Source organism: Megalops cyprinoides, chromosome 15, assembly GCF_013368585.1.
Source record: "Megalops cyprinoides isolate fMegCyp1 chromosome 15, fMegCyp1.pri, whole genome shotgun sequence".
NCBI classification, from domain to species: Eukaryota; Metazoa; Chordata; class Actinopteri; order Elopiformes; family Megalopidae; genus Megalops; species Megalops cyprinoides.
This window is the reverse complement of record NC_050597.1, coordinates 27,127,501-27,149,109: the sequence shown is the minus strand read 5'-3', so window position 1 is coordinate 27,149,109 and position 21,609 is coordinate 27,127,501. Positions and strand designations below refer to the sequence as shown.

Sequence of the window (21,609 nt, the reverse complement as noted above, 5' to 3'; positions counted from 1 at the left end):
TGCAGGAGAATACTCCACCATGAGTTTCTTACAACACCCACTCATTCACCCCATGTTATACCTGATTCTTGGCCAGTTCACTGGCAATCTGTCAGAAAGGTGCAAACTGACTTTTTCTGTGGCATCCTTCGGAAAGGCGTATCCTGTCGATAAATTTGTGAGTGAATTCTAGTGGAAATTCCGACAGGTGTTTTTGGTGATGTGGCATTGTGGAGTCAGGAGGTGAACCCAGCCCCTCCCTGCCTGTGCCAGGCCTTGCTCCAAGGGGTAAGGGACGACCCGTGCCTGACGTGTCTTGCAGCACCTGTTCATCAGCCCCGAGTGAGCGCTCAGATGGCCGGGGCGATTGCCTCTGGAGAGCCGCTCGCTCTCCCCCTCCCTCTCTACCAGCGCGCCCAGGTCCTCCGCCCGAAACGGGCGGCCCTACCTGGGCGCACCAGACAGGTGTCAAATTGCTCAAATTACTCACATATTTACTCAGATAAAGCTCCTTTGATTAGCCCTGGCTTTTGGGGGGACAGCGGGACGGGCACTTTTTGGGGGCCCCTCCGCGGCCTGCCCCTGGGTGCGGCGCTGACAGGCGGACCGGGCGGTAAAGTTGAGCGCAATCATCACTTGTCACCAGAGCTAATAAGGTAATTCTTCAGGGGGGACTAAATGGAGCTCTGTAGTGCGGGGGGAAAAAAGAACATTGGCAGGCTCTGTAGCTTTCCCCCTCTTCAGAACATGGCGACTTCAAAGCCCCTCTCCAATCTGATTGGTTTTCGGGTTATATGAAAGTTGCAGGCTTGTTTCCCAGAGCGGCTGCCACCTGTCCATTAGAACACAGGGCTTTTGCAATGAATAAGGCCTAATGTAGAAAAAAAGGCAAACATCTCTGGTATAAATCCTCTGCAGAACACTTGTACAAAAGTCAAATAAGCATCCAGAATAACATCCAGACACTTGATAATGTGAAGATACAAAAAAGCTTAGTTTATGAATGTGGTGTAAAACACAGTGTGAAGGGATAACAGAGAAGAAATATCTGAACATGAGGATACACTATTTATCATATGGATATGTTTAGGTGTCCAGTACTACCGGCACGTGGTTCTTCCATATGGGAACCACTAGACGTTTTTCCTCGTCTGTTGGAGGCCGTGTGGACCGGTGTGAAATTTAGTGTTAGTGAAGAATGAAGACAGGGCAATAACTTCGCAGCTCCCCTTGAACCGCGATTCTACTGAATTCCTCTGCCACGGCACGTAAACACAGACATATATATAATCCATCTCCAGAGCTCGGGAGACACATTCCATTCATTTGAGCAAATCTGATGTGGGGGCTCCGCGTGCTTCTGCTGCACAGAACTGCCTGTACCATGGTACATTCTACAGGTCTGATGGAGAAAGCCTGCTCAGTTACAGATCCCTGCCTGTCTCCCACGCCACATCCTGGAATACTGCTGGAAAATTGCAGACAGTAGTTTTTTCCAAAAGTTAGCCATGACGTGACAGGTGGATTCACTGCAAATAACTCCAGGGTTTTCTTCGTTGCTAGACAACAATTATTGGAACCCAGAGGAGGAGAAATCATAGATAAATACTTAATGGGGGGGGGGGGGGGGGGGGTTAAATAGAGGAGTTCAGAGTTTGTCACCCTTTTCCTGTTGAAATAAACCCATGTCTATATAATCAACCACCAACTGCTTTAACCACATTTTATGGCAAATACCAAATTATGGTATATCACCCATCAGTACTCTGTTACTTCTCCAATTTTCCCCTGTTCCAACACATTCCACCCCTTCTCCAACACATTCCACCCCTTCCACCCCTGAGCACCAGCAAAAAAGCAACAAAAGCCAGCAGCGGAGATTTAAAAGGAACAGGGCGAGAACAGGAGTGTAGGTACTGCAGAGTGGAATCACAGGGGTGGCTCCCCCTAAGGGTGACAAAGACTTGGTCTTAGCACAAGGGCAGAAAAACATCCTTTTCCAGAGCACAGATTACCATTCGCACAGTTCCTGCAAATGGTGAGATAGTTGATATCGCTGTAAACGATAGCAGGCTATGCTGATTTTTTAACATTTCCCCTCCACTGAGTGTGCTGGGAGGACAATCTGCAAATAGAGGCTCTGCTACAGACATGCTGCAAGCACCTCTCTATCTCCACACACACCCCACATCTGGAGCCTCATTCCTTCACAATATTGTCATGTTTAGGAAAGTATTTCAATGCAACGGACAGGGTGGAAACATCCAGCGAGGCCTGGCCAGGGCCAAGGAGTGCTTAGTTTTTCCTCAATTATCTTGAGTAGATTTGTGATGTCTGAACTCACATTAATTTACATGCAGATACAGAAACAACAACATTTTCCAGCACCTTAACATTTTGGGGCATCTGACCCCTCAATTATCTTCGGTAGAATTGCGATGGTTGAAAATCCCTATTTTTTGGGGGGTCCGGCTAAGTTTGTCTGGTCTCCGGCTAACCAAGAGGGCACCCTCATCGGCACACAATGGCCAGTGGCCAGAATGTCAGTGGAGGAGACCCCCTCACATGGGTCAGAAAAAGGGACAACATACCAAGAGACAAAAGCTTCCTGCCACTTCAGATTTACATCAGACCAGACCCATGACAATACCAAGCACTCTTTTACCTGATGAAGATAATGGAGCAGACAGCACAGACAATCTTATTTGTTGCAGGCAGGACACCTTGGCCTGAAGCACTGATTTAAAGAAAAATATTACTTGCAAACACATCCTAGCACCTAACATACAGAGCAACAGACCAGACCTCAGAACGTGTACTTGTAACATGACCTATTGGCAGAGAGGAAAGAGAGACAGACAGCTAACATAACAATGTAAATCTGAAAAACTTGGGGAAGAGGTGAGGATTTGCAACTCTGTAACTCTGGACCTTTTTGTAAAGGCTTAACTTTAGGATCTAATCCTCAGTGATGAATACTGAAGAAGACTGACAAAAAAGAAGATTCACTTGGAAATGCGTGAATCCACTTCATACACAGCTTTACCTCCAGAACTGCCATCAGTATTTGTCCAAGAAAGACTAGTCACAAGCGGCTTGGAGAAATCAAGGACTTAAGTTTTCTTACCAGATCTCAATCTATAATCAGGACCAACTCAGAGACTAGCTTGGAATGCAATGCTAACTTCATTTGAGGCTTAGAATTTCATCCCTTTGTCAGCGATTCCCACATCCAAACCAAGTGGCCTCTTGTGTCCCGAAGACAGAGGAAGTGAGGAGGAAAGGAGCAGGGGTGTGCCGGACCCCCCTCTTCCTCTCACGCAGGGCCGTTGGGGAATGAGAGCTGCAGTGAATGCGATAACATCTGACCAGCTCACGCCCATCACATCCAGGAAACACACTACGTGGGGCCACCGACTGCCCCCTTTCCGGTATCTTCCGCCACACGTGTGTGTGTGTCAGCTCCTCGGAATTCCCTTATCTAAATGAGCCCCCCCACTGCATAGGATGAAGCCAAACTACACCCTTTGTGTGAAAAGCAGCCCCAATTATCTGCCACCTGACCTATTGCTTAACTGAAACTCTGCTACGATAAGAGAGGGGAGAATACACATATATGATCGATGGGTTACCAGGTTTAAGAATTTAGTCTAGGGTAAGTTTGACATGTTTGACAAAATTGTTCTGACACATTTCTTAACAAGCAGTAGGGATGCGTTTTTCTATTTTCCCATGGTTTCTTCTGAGTGCAAAGGAGGGATTTCATTGTGTGCATTGCTGTGCTGTAATTTTAATCTTTCTCACCCAAAATGAAAAAGATTAAAGATCATTGCTCACGTCAGTTTTAAAACTTAATCACTGGCATAAAAACAGGGTAACGTGGTAATTTGGAACCTGGAATCATAGCCAAAATCATACGGTAGACACTGCAGTTACACTCTCATGTTTTTGCAATCACCAATTTGATTTTAAACTCATCCCAGTGTGACAACCACTGCACTTGACTGTCAGTACTGGGGCGTATTGAATCCTCCAATGCACTTGCATGCCAACAGCAACAGTTTTTCACAGAGTCCCCCAGCACACCCCCAACAGTAAAGGAAGCATCCACTGGAGGGAAATTGCCAGTGCCATCTGAGCAACCTGCAGATGCCTTGCAAATCGAGGGAGACCTGCGAGCCAAAAAACCACTGCTGACATACACACCTCTATTTTGTTCTGGGACCGTGGGATCCTGGTCATCATATACTGATGGCATAGCTGGACTTGAACCCAGGCTGTTGGACTCAAGACAAGCATTTTAACCACTGTGCCACTCAGGAGCCTACTTAATATGAATTACTTCAGTAATCATCCTGTTACATATATGGATGATATGTAAAAATGTAAATCAATTCAACATGGATTGACGCAAAATCAAATGGTGGGGACCATGACCGGTAATGTGAATTGGTTGATAATTTTAAGTCAAGATTTGAAAATGTCCTTCAAAAATCCATACTGAGTATGTTACAGTCAGTGGAATCTATTTATAAAGAGCTTTTCACCAGTTTGCAAGCTAGAACCACCTCTGTCCCATGACTGCCTTTAAAGGCAACGCAAGGTTTCCTAATCTTACGTACAACGACATTCCTGCGCCCCTCAAGAGGAAACCTCGCAGTCATCTCACGGTCGCTCCCTCTGCAGGCCTATTATGACCAAGGCCCCATTGTTAAGCCCCGCGCTTTCATTAGCCAGGTTCCGACAGGCCCTCATTGGCGGTGGCACAGAGGAGGCTTCTGGGAAAAAAAAAACGGCCTGAGCTCACTTCCTGCTTTTGTTGGGAGCCTGGCTGGAATGTGATGATTGTATAAATATTTTCTCAAAATTTCCTTTTTTTCATTTTTGAAATGTGAACATCTGCGTGCCTGAGAGCCAACAGTGTGAGCTAAATAAATAAATAAACGCAGGCGTGCGGCTATTTCTTTGTGTTCTTACCGTTACCCGTAAGTCAGAAAACAATTGGTCGTTGACTCATTTTTGCCGCCACACCCTTTCACAGACCATAACCTCCATCTCATGGTGTGATATAGAGGTGGTGTTTCTTTTGGGTCAGTTACTTAAAGACAGGGGTCAATACCGTTCAACAGGACTAGATACAAAAGCGACTACAGCACAAAAATGGATTCTGTATGATTTTGAAGCAATTTGCAAGACATCAAGGAGATTATAATTCTATGATTTGTTATTTTCAATATTGATATTTCATATTAATAACAAAAATCTGCAAAATATACATGTGATTGTGATTAAACACGCTGTCTTCCTTATCATATCCATGTAATTCAATGAGACGATACCAAACCACCAATGTCATGACTCATAGTAGGAGTCATTACATGTAACATACAGCATTCAGCTAACTGTCACAGTAGGTTCAAGAAGGAGTTTGACAATATAGTGCTTTTACTTAGCAAATATGGTTGAGGATATGGTATGAAATATCAGATTGTGGGGTTAGTTGAATCCATTTTAACAGATGAGTTTTCAGTCTACAGCGTAAGATGGACAGTGTTCTTACGTTCATCTGCCTATTTTGTGTTTGTATACCAAAAACGTGATTGGAGGCGACCTTGAACAACCTACATTTTATTCAAATGGAAGAGTCACTTCCCTAACTGATCTGCTATCTGTAATCAACTGACAAACCTTCCCTGAAACAGGGTCACAAGGTATTGACAGTGGTCCACTGCTGAGTAAGAGCTGTATTTTTTTCCTTCACTTTTATTAACTTCACTCAAAAAGGCATAAAGCTGTTTTAAACGGTGATCATAATCCTTAACATGTTTTTCTCTTTTTCAGTAACTCGATATTCCTCAGCAGTGTGCATTTTAGACTTACTAATTGCTCTGCAAGGAATTTCAATGGCCAGGTTATTTATGTCCTCGTTCTCAACATCTTCGTTTCGGTCTTTGAGAATTTGTTAGCGTGCACCATCATCATAAATCCAGCCTGTAAAAATGTAGTGTCTGTCAGCAAAGTACGTAAAGATTATGTAACTATTTAGGGGGGGAGCCTGGACCCATGATGAACCTTTGTAAGTTACATGTAATCTCTCCTAACTCTGTGGTTTCTGGTCAAAATCAGCACGAGACAAGCTGTGCTCGGAAAAAATGCAAGTCCTTTTCCTTTTCCATCTCGTCAGTGATAAAAGGACGGAAGACTTGCATCTCCACAAAAAAGCAACCGTGACAGCCATTAATTATTACTATTCCAAGAGGTCCACATCTTTTAACAGTGTGGTAGTCAGTGCTGACACAGTCACAGATCATATCACTGTTATGGTAACAATCGGTGTAAACATTCCTAAAAATTACTTTTGTACAACAGGTATGAGCCAGGGATTTGTTTTCTGTCTTATTTCATGTTCATGTAGCTTGTGTTTTAGAACCAAAGGTTTTGAAAAAAAGGTGCATGTAGTATACAATTTTTCTGATAAACTTCATTATGTGTACTCGTAAATCAGTTGCAATGCTGCACTTAAACCACAACATTTTGAAGCAGGGGTGAAAGAGTTCGCCTTTATTGGACAGAATCCCCCCGGTGCTTTGATCTCCTTTACAAAAAAGCTGTGCAGCTCATGATGGCTCAGGGTGACATCAAGTGCTGAGCTGTGACAGGCCCCTATTGCGGTTGTCACTGTCCGCATTAGGAACAATGGAGGGTGATGGGTCTGTGGTCTTAACAAGTTCTGGCTATCTGCAAATACTGGATGTGTAAAAAAAGCCTGCTGTCTTAGTTGGCATATTGCTTTTGAACAATGTAATGTTACTCTCCATAGCTGTTACTAGTTGGCAGGAGAAGAAGTTAATCCCCCCAAGGTTATTTCTTGCTGAGAAGGACAGATTACGGTCAAGAATGTCAGAGTCAAATCCAATATGCCTCCAGCTTTCTTACACTAACAGTCATTAACAGAGATCATCAGCTGTACCAAGCTCCAACCATGAGGACGACAAGTAGATACAAGAAGACTGACTTTTAACCATATCACACAGTGCCTGTGCAAGGGCCAATTGCCTTAAAGACAGCTAACATTAATAACACACAGATGTTGATTCATTATTTTTCATTTATTCATTCATATTTTCAATGAGACAATTCAGCTACACAAGGATATATCTTTACAAGCACTTATGGTGATTTATGAGTTATACACGGTTGAGTTCTACCCTGACTCCCTTCACTTTAGTGAGGGAAACAAAACTGAGTAAGGCCGCTCGAAACTTCAGGTGCATCACTTCAGTGAATTCAGACAGGAAATGAGTTCGGACAGGAAAGTTTATTTCCCCAGTGGAAAGTAAGAGATGCCCACTGATGCAGCCTTGAAGCCTGATATTACAAATCACACTTAGAAGTAAACATCTCAGCGTTGCCAAATCTGACGCATTCACTGTGACACTCATGAAGCCTGTCCTCACGGTCTCGAAGAGTATGTCAAAGTGAATACGTAAGAGTTGGCAAGGCTGAAAATAAAGAAGCGTGCTGCTCCGTGGTATTTATAATCAGGTCCACTATGCTGGCATCCTTTCACCAGTAACATTATGCAAGACCCCAATGTTGTTTCACACGGACTAGTAGAGGGAGCAAAATGTCACATCCATCCAATTAAACCCTCAATCCCTCAATAAAAATAACATCACAGGTACAGGGTGCCTTAAGCAATTCTAAAAATTAATCCACAGGGCAAATGGTTGTTGTGAAACTTTGGAGTCCATGACCCAGGTCAGCTTGCTGTGACTCACTGTGGTAATTTCTTTGCTCTCTGCCCCACAGGTACATCAGAGCAAGTCCAACCCCCTGGGCTCTGGCCTGGGCTACCTGGAGCACATCTGCCAGCTCATTGAAAAGATCGGGCAGCTGCAGGAACACAACCTGAGGCTACAGAAGCAGATCTGCGGCCTACAGAAGGAGAGCAAGATGAGGAAAACCAAGGAGGTGCGTGGAGAGACAGAGACTTACTCATTGGTGTCATCTTATCAGGTGAAACACTTCTAGGGTCACTCTACAGCACAATATTTGCTAGGTTGCCAGCTAGCTGGGTGGTAAGCAAGGAGGTGCATGCAGAAACAAACAGAACCACCACAGCTGCCTTACTGAGTGAAATGCTGCCAAGGCCATTTTGTGAGAAGATCAAAAGTGTTGATTTGGCTGTGTGAAGTCCTTTACAAATCAGCTGTGTAGAAGCCATTACCTTGTGCATTTGGTGCATCCCACCATGCGCTTAGAGTTCATCTTCAAACATTTTTACCAGAAAAACTCATTTTCAGCTCTACATAGGTGTAGGAGTTGAAAGGTGGGTTGAGGTACAGCTGTAAATTACTGCTAAACTTTTTTTAGGCAGTTGTCATAGATAGTCTTTAACAAGACTGCATTTCACACCGACTGCTATCAAAATGATGGAGACAGCGGTGTTGGTCTTTTCTGCTCCAACGGAGCCCATGTGCTTGGTGCATGAGATGCACTCTTAGGTCACATGCAGGTGTGACAACGCTGTGGCGCCCTGGGGGCATAATTGTTTGCCCGTGCCGTCACCATGTGAACCCTGCTGTCTCGTTAAAGCAGGTTCAGAATTTGTGAGTCACCCCCCCAGATGAAAGAGGCAGTCGACTGCATAACAACGGGACCAGCTGTGCTCGTCCCGCTCCCACCGGAAAGCATGTGGGCCACACATTTCGACCTGGCCGCCTTTATAGCGGCACGGCGGCAGGCGGGCGGAAACGGGCGATTTGTTTGCACTGATCTATTCTACATAACAACAAGCAGCGTGGTCTTCATTGGCCATCTGGTGCCGGAGACCTCAGAGTGGGGAGTGCTTGTTGATTTCCTGCCGAAGCTGCACCATCACAACTTCCTGAATGACGGCAGGGGAGCTGCTCACAAGGTAGCCCAGGCAAAGCCTCAAAGTGTCACTGGGCCAGATGACTAGATGACTGGTTCTGGTCAACTTAATCAAACACTGTCTGTAAGCGGGACCTTGGAAATTAGAACACTTTATTCAGACCAATTATCCATTTGTAGTTCAGATGTAATTCATGTGATACCCAATAAATAACGAAGCTTCCAAAGGGACCGACCTTGGCTATTGAAGAGCAAGTTTTATGATGACCTGCAATGACCACGGTTCGGGTGGTATATGTTTTCACAGAATTGTTCATGGTCCACACGGGAAAAAATATGCGTGCTGTGAAAAAATGCTCAGTCCCAGCTCTCCTCACACTTGTTTTTCCCTTTCAAAACAGGATGAAAAAAAAGTTGGCTTTAAATGTTATCCATTGAAAGCCAGTGTGAAAAAAAAACAGGGGCTATTCATTGCTGTTGTGAAGTGACGGCAGATTTTATTCTGGGCCATATTGTTTTCTGCGGGTGCGTTTCGGGCACCAGCGGGGAGCGCTTTAACACATGAGAATGGGAACGAAACGCCCTTCGGCGCAATTGAGCCCGTCCAGCTAGACCCCTCGCCAGGCCTTCTGTTCAAGTTAAGCACGTGAGGGAAAGTCGGGTCAGGATTCAAACTGGCCACCCATTCACTCTGCGCTTTCTTTACATTTCAACAGGAGACACATATGTGCGTTGGCTTTACGTGAGAAGAAAACCCACCATGAAATTAGATTTTAATCTCTTTGAACTGCTTTCATAACTACTTTAGGCATCCCGCTAGTTTGGATTAGATGATGCCTTTTTGCATACTGAGTTGTTGTCCAGTCTGGCCTCACTCGTGTGCGGTATTTTTTGACTTCATAAAGTAATTTTTGATTTTGTAACTGAAGATTCTGAACTGAACTGAAGACACTCCCCTCTCCTTTAAGTACATGTCTCCCCAGAACACTGTGTAACAACAGTCAAGGTTTCACGACGCTTTTCAAAACCAGCGCTGTCAGCTGGGCCCAAGGGCCGGAAAAGCCTTCCACTGAAGCGGTGGGTGAGCCCAGCAGGAGTCCGCACTTCAAAGCTTTTAAAGACAGAGAGAGTGACACAGAAAGAGAGAGAGAGACAGAGAGAGAGAGAGAGAGAGAGAGAGAGAGTGACAGAGAGAGAGAAAAAGAGAGAGAGGTCCCAAAATGTACATGCGCTTACTAAAAGACAGCCCTAGCCACTGTTACAAAGGCACCCTATCACCCCTCCTTCTCTCAAACTATGCCATGACTCTGACAAACTGACGAAACCAAAATAATTATAAAAAGATCTGTCTCATACTTGTGTGCTCGTATTACTTTCATTGTCACAGCAATCACCTTTAATGTATAGGAAACTCAATTGAGGGATTCCTTATACTTAAGCAATTTGCAAATGTCAAATCTGCTTTTCTAATGCAATTTCACAGTTACCCAATTGCAAACACTGCCAATCTTTACCAAGATGCACCCAGAGTCCAGTTATTCGTCTGCCTCCAGACAAAACTCAGGAAATACATAAATCAAATTTTTACTTAAGAATAACATAAATAAAAGTCTTTGCCTCTAGTCTTCACAGTCTCTAATTCCAAACTATTATCTGTACCTTGGATCAAAGGGGAAGCAGCTTGACGCATTTATTTGTTTTTACTGCAGTCAGCGAACTTAAGGCCAACTAGCATGCCTTTCAATTGCTTCCACGAGCAAGGAAAAAAAGGGGGGAAGAGGGGGAGAAATCAAGAGTATTAAAGAGGGAAAATGCGAAGAAATTAGACCACACTGCCTCGACCACCCTGGGGCAAGTAATTTTACCCTGCTGTGAGTTTGTTCAATGGACGTCTCCGTGTGGCAACACGCAGACAAACACTTCAAAAGCGGGGTTCCCCACCAGAACGTGTCTGAGCCGGTGAATAGGCCTTCCGGCACACCACACCCTGGCCCTTAACCCCTTCATCTCCACTTTGGCCTTTCTTTGGCCGCAATTAAAGACCCAGAGGCAGGACAATAGTGCGTCCGCACTTCGCAGCCTTCCAATTCTTGCAGGGATTTTCTCAATCCTGTTCCTTCAAAGGTCAAGATCCTCACTCTGCCCAGTCACTAAATCATGTACAGGCATACTAAAAAATTAAAAGAGCTTTACTCTTCTACTGCCTTGTTCTTGAGTTGTCTGTGCTTCAACGAGGGCCAGTCAGCAAGATGGACTATGACTCCAAAGGACCTGAAGTGGCATGACCTGTATAAAAAATGTCTTGCAGGACTACTGAAACCCATGGCGGGAATCAGTCTCTTTCTTTAGTCAGTTGCTTGAGTCTTACAGCTGAATACTATGGCCAGTTGTCCTTTCCTACACTAATCCCATAGTAAACTGGCTCACTGATATGGAATGCTGTCCATTGCTGACATTTTGCAGGGCCACACATTTGCAGAGAGGCCTTCCCCCCCCCCCCCCAAGGCAAAGACATTCAGAATCAACCTGTTTATGTGTAACAATGAACTTGCCCCGGTGGTGGGCGGCTAGCCTGCATGAGTAATGACACCACCTGGCTAGTGATTCACCTCCTTGGCCCTGCTACACCCCCCGCAGCATCCCACACAGACACCAGGGGTACACGTCCCGGGGCCTGATGTTTTGGAGTGAGGATTATTAATGAGTGGGATGTGATGGAGTGAGCCGCTCGCAGCTGGAATTCCCGGACCCTCCCCTGCTCCTGAGAGCGCTGTGTAATGCCTTTCCCGGTTCCCGTCCCGCGCCCGAGGATTCAGAGACCTGCCCGCTGCCGGCGGGTGGGTGGAGCGCCCCCTTTGTGCGCTAAACACACACAGATGGGGAGGAACTCGGCAGGGAGGCCGAAGACCACACGGCCATGCCGACTGAAACCCGGCCAAGAGCCCGAGCCTCCCGCGTGGACCGTTGATGGCTTTTCAAAGGGGAGAGCTGGGTCGCGATACCAGCAGGAGCGGCGGACTTTGTCAGAAGTTCCCCGAAACAAAACAAGCCATCGCACGGTGTCAACAGTCATCCATCATGCTCTGTTTACCCCCGTTTCTCGAGTGGACGAGAACTTCCAGCGGTTACGTAATGGCTGCGGGACGAATATGTTGCATTCTGGGAAAATTACACAAGATGTGATGGCGACTGCCTCGTCGCCACGTTCTTTTCCATTACTGCACTGGCGTTCTACAGTAGGTGAGAGGCGGCCTGTCCGAAAGGCAGAAAACAAAAGGAGATGATTTCACTTCATCTCGATCTCGAACGGATTTCGAACCTGCCCCTGGAAGTTCGCAGATGGGGACCGCATCCCTCTTGTAATGGAAACGTCTCATAAGTAGTCATGACGTGGCTCCTTTTAACCTCGGCCCGTAACAATGGGACAGGAAAAAACACTGCGCTCTTTCAACTCTTTCCCATCGTGTTGCTCCATCATGTCCACACCAGCAGAATAAAAACGCGAAGCTGCACTGGTGAGGAAGTGACGTCCAGAGCGCTCCTCCGGCTGAATAAATGGACGTGCACTTTGACTCGAAATGTTCCAGCACATGACAATGACTCAGAGCAACCGTCCAGCTGCTCCGAATGGCCTTTGAATGACAGTGCCCTTTGTGCTGCTCACACCTGTGACTGTTGTATGCGTCACCTGGAGAACCACTCAAACCATCACCTGAAAAGGCGGCAGATGAAAAAAAAAGACCAGCAACAAACCTTAAAATAAACCTCAATAATGCTGATTCTCCAAAAGAAAAAAAAACAACATTCTGGCATTCTTGTTGGTGATCTTTGCCAAGCAATGCTAGTGTCTGATAGCCAAAGTACTTTTTTCAGTTGCGCTAACTTACAACAGATGCAGGACATCAGTGCCAAGTATGTGCTGTCGGAGGACCGTCCTTGATACATTAGAGTGAATAACAGCTAAACAAACTTAAGTTTTGCTTAGATAAGTGAAATCATTTGAATGGGTGTTCTTTTCTTAATGAAAGTGAAGTAACTGGCGTCTGTTTTTTCTGAGTGTCGTATGATTGTCTGTTCTAGTCTCTGAGGGAAACAGTCAACCATATCTTATAGACAGATAGACTTCAGTGATTTCTCTTTTTTATTAAGGCAGCTGAAATATTAATTGATAGTTAAGTTGTTGGTGTGTTGAACTGTACATCCCTTGCTTTACTATTGTGTTATTATACTTTATTTTTAACAACATGCCAATAAAGCATTTGAATTTAAATTGTATGATATGGCCATCTCCAGCACTGTTGCTCACACCCCCCCTCCCTCTCCTGTCCTTCAACAGGACTTCTTCCTCCAGCACTGTTGCTGTGGCGCAGCCAGCTTGGCCTTCCAGGAGCTGAAGAGGCACTCCAGGAGCGAGTTCTACGGGCTCACAGCCTCCAACGCCACACTGTCCGACCTGTCCACCATCCCCGAGATCACCCGGCAGCCCGGCAGGACAGGGAAACAAGGTCCGTAGAGTCAAATGCAACCCAACCAACACAGAGCGCTTTCCTGAGAGGATTTTTTTCTTTGTGGCAGTACTTTTCTGTTGCTACCTTTCTGACACAATGGAGTTGTGGCAGGTGGAAAACTCTAGCCACCTTTTCAGTGAGTAAAACATTTTTTCATGTAGGGTTACTGTTTTTGAGATGTAGGAGGCCATTATCAATTACAAAGAGCTAGAGCTAATGTAGCCTGAAGAAGACAATGTGCTGGAATTATATCAAAACTCACACTGAGCAGTACAATATATTGGAGTTATGTATATGTAGCCACACACTATGCAATCTGTATATACGTTATGGCCTATCTGTTCTTGAAAGTGCCATTTTCATTTACCACACTCATCTCACATAACGAATAATAACAGTACGCCTCTGGAGAGCCATAGGTGTGATTTCACCTCACTTTCACCTTTGCTTTCCACATTCTTACCGCCAGCAGTCCACTCATTCAGGGGTCATTTCCCGAAAAGTTCATGCTCGTTTGTTTTCGAAGCGACTCACGTTCCCTCAGGTGGGTGGATGAGGCCCCCGAGGCCCCCTTGGGATAATGAATATTACCTTAGCGAGAAGGGAATTCCTGGCATCTTGCTTATTGACCGAGCGCATGACATCCCACAGATTCTGGAATTCCTTGCCCCTCAGATTGGCAGGAAACTGGAGCTGGATGGAAGCGGTCGTCCCCTGCGCTAAGATAACACTGAGGGGGGTGTTAGAGGGTACGGGGGTGGGGTTGGAGGAAAAGAGGTCTCCCAGGACAGCTGATTCATATCGCCACATGTCATATTAGATTTACCCTCTTTAAAAAAAACACACACACACACACACACCAAATGAGTTATTTCCAGCACGAGCTGGTCTCCTGTGGCTAACGAGATTGTATCTTCGTTTTGGACAGAGGGGGAGAATGGATGCCACCAGCCGGTGCCCCTGTGGAGGAAAGGGCTGAATCGGAGGAGCTACACAGAGGGTGAGGCCAGATACCTCTGTGACAGCACAGAGGCCCTCTCCACCCCACACAGGAGGGTGAGTAACTGACTCGCCTCTGACTTAATCACCCACAACTGACAGCAACCACTGACAAGTGACAGAGCAAGAGAAACGTTACTCCCAAGAACATCTCCTTCCGATTCTCAAAACAAATATCCCTCTTTTCTCTTAGAGAGCAATCTTGGCATTGATGTTGATGAAGATCGAATTAATTTTAACGCTCAAGGTGAAAATATGACCTTGAGTCTAGACTTGTTTTGTGAATTATAGTACACAGCACAGTTCATCTTACAATTAGAAGTTCTTGAACAGAATTTAACAGTTCAGCATTGACATTGAACAGCATAGCCCCACCAAAATGAATTAACTTGAAACAACACATATGGTGTATGAAAAGACAATATAAAAAGAATATATACACAGCATCTCTTTAATAGTCTTTAATAAGGTGACTTCTTGCTGCAACACTCCCCTCCTGACAGGGGCAAGCTGATTTGACGAGTGCCTAGTGCCATTTCTCGGTATGTGCATGACGATCAGTCTGACCACTAGTGTGTGACCTGTTTTCCCCTCCCAGCTGAGTGAGAACCACACCTGGGGAAGAGTGAAGGAGCTGGTAAAGAAAACAAGGCTGAGGAACCAGAGCAGGCTGGGCTTGTCCTCCAGCTCCCTGAAGAGGTCCTGTCCCCAGCTCTACCGGTAGGCCCCTCAGCCTCGTACCCTCCTAATCACACTCTAACTAGGCAGCAGGGTGGCACAGTGGTTAAAGAGCAGACCTCGCAACATTGATGTCGCCAGTCAAATTCCCAGGTGGTGCACTACTGTTGTACCACTGATCACTTAACCTGAATTGCTTTGCTAAATATCTATCTGTAAAAATGGATAGTAAGTAAACTAAGTTATTGTGGATGAGGGTGTCTGTTAAACAATAAATCATAACCAAATGTACACCACAAACAGATAAGTTTGTGAAAAATGCAAACCAGGGAAGGTGTTTGGTTGGCTCTATGAAACATTTCTCAGTCTGACAGTATGGGGCACTAATTTGGTGTAGTGAGTATGGTATGTCCTACAGCATACCAGTAGTTCTTTTTCAAATAATAGATGTTTCACAGAAAAATACGAAGTCCCAATGAGATATACATGTAAAACAAAAGTAAGTTCAGGTGGTTCAGGATAATAATAAAAAGGTAAAAAAAATAATACGACAGTTGACTTTTTTCAGCCAAAGTAACTCTGTGGTTTCTTCATTTTCATAGCCAATCATATCTTAACTACTGCATATCAGCAAGAACATGTAGGTTGACTTTCTTGACTTCATTAAAGCAGGAAGGAACATTATAAGTTATATGTAATATTAGAAAGTTGAGGCATATAACTTCAGCGTAACAATACAAAGGTCAGGGTTTAGTGTTGATTTTTTTTCAGAGTAATAAGCTACATCTCAAAAATTAAGTCAAATCAAATCTTATTTGAAAAAAGGCATCTTTATATGGAATGCTCTGTAAGGCTGTCACCCTGCACATTACAGAAAAACAAAAACAAAGAAATGTATTTTTTAAAAAAACAAAACAACACAAAGACATCTGTGTGGAAAGGGATATTCCAACAATACAGACGGAGATGACAGGACTATTAAACTTTCAAAGTGGTCATATTTCTATGTTTTTGCTGCAATTATTTGTATAACTACAATTCATTTTAATGGTTCTCAGTTAAATTGTTTCCTGTAAATGTGCCTGGATTTGTGCAGAAACAAGGTGGAATTGGTCCAAAGTTATTCCAAGCTCAGAAAACAAGGAGCAAATTGGTTATTTCATGTGACCCTACCTCCTTACATACAGACCCAAGGTGGCAGGCAGTCAAGTTGTGCTGTTTTTCAAGTTGTGCATTTTTCTGTCTAATTCATAATTTATATGGAAGGCATGCTATACACCAAGCTACATGTTGGCAGGTCATATTCCCTACCCATACCCTAAAGAGAACAAAGCTATAAAGTCACCAGAGTCGATTTATTCATAATTTTAACGCTATCATGCCACTGTCATTTAATGAGGAACTCTCAAGATGTACACATATAGCTATATCATATCATATCGATAGAGGAATGATTCTTTTTTAGCCAGGTTAAATATCAGACATGCTTTGTTGAAGGCATACCGTATTAAATGAAATGGATTCTGAGAACCGATGCCTGGAAAAACGAAGTATACTTCTGAAGAACTCTAGAAAGTTCCTTGAACTGATTCCATTACAACCATGAAATATTGTTACCGAGGGAACAAATTTAGATGAACTCCATTTATATGTTGTGATGTATTGGTTAATCTACCTATTTTTGCCCCAGGGATCTATGCACCATATAATCGAGTTTTTTCATGGCTGAGTGTGCTTTTGACATATAGTGGAATTTTAAAAAAAATGACCACATTATGTTCACTGAAACAAAGTTGCATTTAATCTCTGGTGTTCGGAGATTGTTGAGCACATACACTTTTATACATATTAAACTCAGGCTTCTCTGGGTCTACCCTCCCATCTCACAGTCTCATCAGAAATAACTTGGCACTCCACTCTGGTGGAAGCTGGTGTCTTGCACTGCTGGGTTCAAGAGGAAATAAATCACAACACGGTTGAGGGAATAAAACGCGGAAAACGTAGCAGCCTTGTTCCTCAAACTGCGGGGAAAGGCAGATCATACCACTCTCCTTTGAAGAAAGTCGATTGCGCCCCTCAAACGGCGAGCAGCTCAGGCAAACGCCGTAGTTTGTATGACCGCAGCCGTCACGCCTCAACCCACTCCGGGGGCAGGTTTTGGTGAGTCAGTTTCGAGAGTTATATGGACAGAGCATCAGAGACGGGTTGCGGTCTGACATTTTTTTTAGGGCTGGGAGCGCATGTAGTCGTCTGAGGACTAGGAGTGTATGTAGTTGTGTGGGAGTCGCAACGAGGGAAGGAAAAAGCTATTCCTCAGCCTGGACCTATCGGACGGTGAAATATGGCCCTCTCGCTGAGAGAGCTTGGCACAGGCCCAAAGATGGATAGCGAAGGGGTTGTAATGTCAGGTTCAAGGTATGCTCAGAGGAGGCAGGAGGGTTCGCGAGGTACTTTACAGCAATCACCCGAGATATGGGAGCTATGCCGACGTTGTCAAAAGGAAGACTCCTCTCAGTTAATGTACGGACCAATTAGGGAGGAACCCTCCCTCCAGAGACCTCTGGGAAAATATCGCCATCTTTCCCTGTTCGGGACTTTTTCTTTGCTGCTTTACAGGTTACTGTGCTGGCTTTGTTTGGTTTGCCCTTATGCAATGTCATCATCATTCAAAAGAAGAGGAATCTGCAGCTGTGTGAGATCGCATTGAGCGGGCTCCTTAACCTCAGTTGCCGAGGGCTACAATCCAGAAAGTCCTACCACCTCCTTGTAGGAAAACAACACTCGCAGAACTGTCGAACACTTGGACAGAGCCTACAGGCTTGTTTTCAGTGTGTAGTTTGTGTTTAAACACAATGTTTGCTGTTGACAACCACGTTTCCTGAAACAACAAACAATACTTTTGTGATTGTACTTTACATTATTTGTGTCTGCTTTATAGTGGAATTAAGCATATATGTATTTTAGGAATTTTATAATAATTTTAAGAATTCCCTGAAAAGGACCACAAATGTTTGAAAATTCCAACCCAGGGAAAGTATCTGCGTGGTCCAACCAAATGCACACACATTAGAAGGCCCTCAGAAGAATGGCTGTGAAATGCTCAGTGCTGTTCATCCAACCAAGCAATTTAACCTTGGGTTTATGTTCTTCAGCACCCCTAGGTGCCCTTTACATTCATTGCAGAGGATGTACTTTCACTATCTCTCTGAGAATTAGGCATTCAAGTTTCATGGTTTCTATTCTTCCATAGGCCTGATCTGGGACCAGTGGAGCTGCCAAAAAGAGACAGGAACTCCATGATAGCTCTGGGCCACCAAAACAAACCAGAGTTCATCTGGCACCAGTAGTGTCAGACAGGTGAGTTGTAATGCAGCCGCCGCTTTCACAACAGTGACATGCTTACGTAACCCCCACCTCTACCATCCACCCCAAACTGATTTCTGCTGATATCCGCAGCTTTTTGCTTCTTTCAAAACTTAGGAGTGAATTGAAATGTCAGGGTTTCCATTTCTGTGACATCTAGGACAATCTCCTTTTATAGATCCATTTAGAGAAACTGTCTGTCGATCAAAGACATTCAAACAAACCTTGTTGCATGACCTTAACATCGTCCAGTGGAGAATTTAAAGAGGAACATGCACCAAGCTTAACATTTAACAAAAGCAAGCCTGCAAATATCATATTGCACTGTTATGCGCTCTGCTGGCTGTGCACTGACGTTCCCAGCAAGGTTTTAAGGGGCCACTAATGGGAACAGATATGACACATTATTACCCACCAGAGGCTCTTGAGAGCCTTCAGCAGCAGCCCTAATGGAGTAACCTTGCATCCCCAGAGGCCCATCTAATATTTTAGTACTTTTTCGGACAGAGACGCAGTGAAAATTAGTGCGGTGCAGTGGTATCATTCTGTATCTATGAAGACTGCTCAGTTTCAAAGTGAGTTTGTTCTACCCATGAGTGGTTTATCCATGGATTTGCTACCATAGTGGGTACTTTAGGGTCTGTGGGAATGTATAATAGGGTTTTTGACAACATTCAACCACATGTTTCAACCACAGACACCTTCATCAGGTCCAGACGAAAACCCCCATTCTTGAAATGCTGTCTGCCTTCAAATCAAAGTTTGCTTGGAAGCATTACTGAAGTGTGTTGGTAGATTCATTAGCGTGGCAACTCATAGTGCCTGTACATACAGTAGGTCCCTTTTTTCTTTCAGTCAGTCAGTCAGTCAGTCAGTCTTTCAGTCAATTAAACCCAGTGCTTTTTTCTAATTTGCAGGCAGAGCAGATGGACCATGGGTGGGAGTGCATTCCTAGGAGAAGGAGGCAAAGTCAAGTTGTACAGAGTGTACAGAAAAGGAAGGATGGAGTGAGAGGAACAAGAGGAAACGTGCGATGGAAGATCTTTTGAGAGGACTACACATATGTAAAGTCTAAAAAGAAAAAAGCTGAAGCCAAGCGTGAAGAGGAACGGGCTCTTTAAAAAAGATTATCAAGGGATTTATTGTTTTATTGTTTATATCAACAGGGAGACTATGGTTTATTCCAAATTTTTAAAGATATAAATACATGTATTCCAGTCTGTAGTTCTCAACATGAATTCATCTTGTATCGTTGTTTTGAATACAAATGTCAACCAGTATTTAGGAGAAGGTCTGGACTGCTTCTCAGCTGCATCCATTATCCATTCACATTACATTTGCATTTAGTGTAGTAGCGGATGCTCTTATCCAGAGCGACTTACAAAAGTACATACACAAAGGTTATCCAACATTATGTTTGAAATTCATTTGTTGAATTTTGCTTCTTCAGGCAAATTTTGCTATGTTGCTATGTACACAAGCCAAAAAGCCATTGGGCACAGATCTATTTTACTCCTGAGCCATTTGCTTTTTCGTCCTACTTTTAGTAATGTGCTGATCGTCAGTACGTTGAGCCATAATCCAAGTGGAATCTGCTTTGTAACACTCTTGTTCACGTTATCATATGTGTGCACTTACTGCCTTTCAGCTGTTATTTTGAAAACACCATCTGCATTTGATAAGACAAAACAATAACAGATCCACTAAAAACTAAGCACATTTGTTCCCAATTACAGATATGTGGCTCAGATTTTGTAGCAGTCTTTAAGTAGCTTCGGCACCACTAGAACTGGATCATGCACTTTATTCCACAGATTGTGTTTATACAACTAGGAGCGTGTTTCTGCAATCTGAAGTTCTGATCATGCATCATCTGATTGAAGAGCTTACTGCCTCAATTTCTGTCTGTCTCAGTCATACATTGATATTAAGAATTGATTACATGGCAAGACGGACCATACGTACCGATATACACCCGCAAAACAAATGTGAAGATATGGATATGTATTATATTGTAACAAGTGTGTCTTTTTACAAATGTATCATTTTATAAATATGTATTTGGAGAATGAAACATCATTTTTAGGTGTACTATCTATGTGTATGTATACAAAGTTTGAATGGATTGCTGTTTGCTTGACTGAGTGTGTGTTGTATGAAACAAATTCAAATTAGCATGTATATGGGGATATAAATGGTTAATCCAACAAAGGAAACAAAAAATATGGAAAACATTATCGATCCTGTGATCCACTGCCTGTTGGAGGGTAGCTGTGACCATTTTAGGACAAATAAATTTTAATGTGGCCTTCTGATTGTGCTCAGCATAAACAAAAAACATGCTGACAGGAAATTTGAATTTGAATTTTTATCATCCGAATATAACAAAGAAGCAAGTGCATGAGGTGATGTCGCATCAAGAAAGGCTACTCAAGGCATGCTGTAATCGAACAGAATTAATTCATCAATGTGAGAAAACTTGGAAGGCATTGATTAAGGTTGTTCAAAAACATCATGCCCCATTATGTTTACACACATTAGTGTCAGGTCAGCCTGAAGGGGATTTGGATGAAAATATCAAAATTTGCATTCAAAAAATATATTATTTTTCAAAAAGGGAACTCAACAAGCAAAACGACATTGGCACTCAGACAGGGTAATTTGGTGTTTGACATTTGTCCTGAGCGGCTACAGAGGCCATTTCTGCATCCTATCTGCGGGACTGGATCTCTAACTGACGGAGAGAAACCATCCAAATAAGATTTTTAAAAAATCTTTTACAGCCTAAAGGCATCTCTCTCACAGGTTTGAGAAAAGATTACCATTGGAGTGGTTTACATGTCGGCTCACTACGGGAAATGCTTTAAGTCCCACTAAAGCCAGTTTAATCAAGCGCTGCATAATCCCTATTTGCTGGAGCACAGTATTGGAAACTGACCCAGTGCAAGCTGCCCACACAATGTACACAGAAACGTACCTGCATATTGAAAACAAGAGAAGGAGCAATGCTGAATACCATTGATAACTATAAATATTTGATGACTTCAGCATTTTACAGATATGACTTCTGATTTTGAGGGATTGTGTTGAAACAAGGGAACACACTAATCAAGTTCTGTCATATATATTCTGGGCCATAAAAAGCCTGAAATTTGAAGTTGAAGCCTGAAACTAGAAAGGATTCCAGGGTTTATCCAAGCTTTCT

General features: G+C 43.8%; 1 protein-coding gene across 1 annotated transcript in view; it reads left to right on the top strand.

The window, feature by feature from the left end:
* si:ch211-250c4.3 (uncharacterized protein LOC100535981 homolog) overlaps positions 1 to 20,436 on the top strand; it is a 34,335-nt gene extending 13,899 nt beyond the window's left edge. Inside the window, exons 3-8 of the mRNA XM_036546924.1 lie at positions 7,792 to 7,953; positions 13,193 to 13,361; positions 14,293 to 14,420; positions 14,962 to 15,083; positions 18,292 to 18,398; positions 19,322 to 20,436. Coding sequence (XP_036402817.1) covers positions 7,792 to 7,953; positions 13,193 to 13,361; positions 14,293 to 14,420; positions 14,962 to 15,083; positions 18,292 to 18,388 — 678 coding nt within the window. The 3' untranslated portion in view covers positions 18,389 to 18,398; positions 19,322 to 20,436. The remainder of the gene's footprint in view (positions 1 to 7,791; positions 7,954 to 13,192; positions 13,362 to 14,292; positions 14,421 to 14,961; positions 15,084 to 18,291; positions 18,399 to 19,321) is intronic.
* The last annotated feature ends 1,173 nt before the right edge of the window (positions 20,437 to 21,609 follow it).